Source organism: Fukomys damarensis, unplaced genomic scaffold (genome assembly GCF_012274545.1).
Source record: "Fukomys damarensis isolate Sample0158 unplaced genomic scaffold, DMR_v1.0_HiC HiC_scaffold_33, whole genome shotgun sequence".
Lineage (NCBI taxonomy): Eukaryota > Metazoa > Chordata > Mammalia > Rodentia > Bathyergidae > Fukomys > Fukomys damarensis.
Window position 1 is genome coordinate 8,004,593 of NW_022900945.1, and position 475 is coordinate 8,005,067.

The 475-nt window shown below is 69.3% G+C and overlaps 1 protein-coding gene across 1 annotated transcript in view; it reads right to left on the reverse strand.

The window, feature by feature from the left end:
- Positions 1-469, reverse strand: part of Negr1 (neuronal growth regulator 1) — a 761,458-nt gene extending 760,989 nt beyond the window's left edge. The window contains exon 1 of the mRNA XM_010605125.1: positions 180-469. Within this exon, the coding sequence (XP_010603427.1) occupies positions 180-355 (176 nt within the window). The 5' untranslated portion in view covers positions 356-469. The remainder of the gene's footprint in view (positions 1-179) is intronic.
- Positions 470-475: the final 6 nt, after the last annotated feature.

Genomic DNA, 475 nt, shown 5'->3' on the forward strand with positions numbered 1-475 from the left:
TGGGGTCTGGGGAACCCGCACCGCCCCTGTACCGGGCGCCTGCGGCCGCGCCAGCCGGGGTCGGTGGATCCGGAGCTCCCGGGGCTGCGAGGAAACCCTGCTGGGTGGTGGAGGGGGACGGACCCACAGATGGACAGACAGACAGACGGAGCCGGGCAGGACGGGCAGGCGCCTCCTACCTGAGCACCGCCGTGTCCCCTTTCCGGACCAGCATGTTGTCCACCGACGCCCAGGGGAAGTCCACGCTCTGTCCGGCCGGGAGGCAGGAGGGCAGCAGGCAGCACAGGCTGAGCAGCACGGCCGCCAGCCACTGGTTCGAGCAGCAGGCACCTTGGACCAAGAGCATCACGTCCATCCTGCGCCGCTCACTCTCCCGCTCTCGGCTCGCGCCCCCGCCCCTGGAGCCGCCGCGTCTTCCCGGGAGCCAGGCAGGCGCGCCGCTGGATTTTCCTTCGCTTTTTCTTTTTTTTCTTTT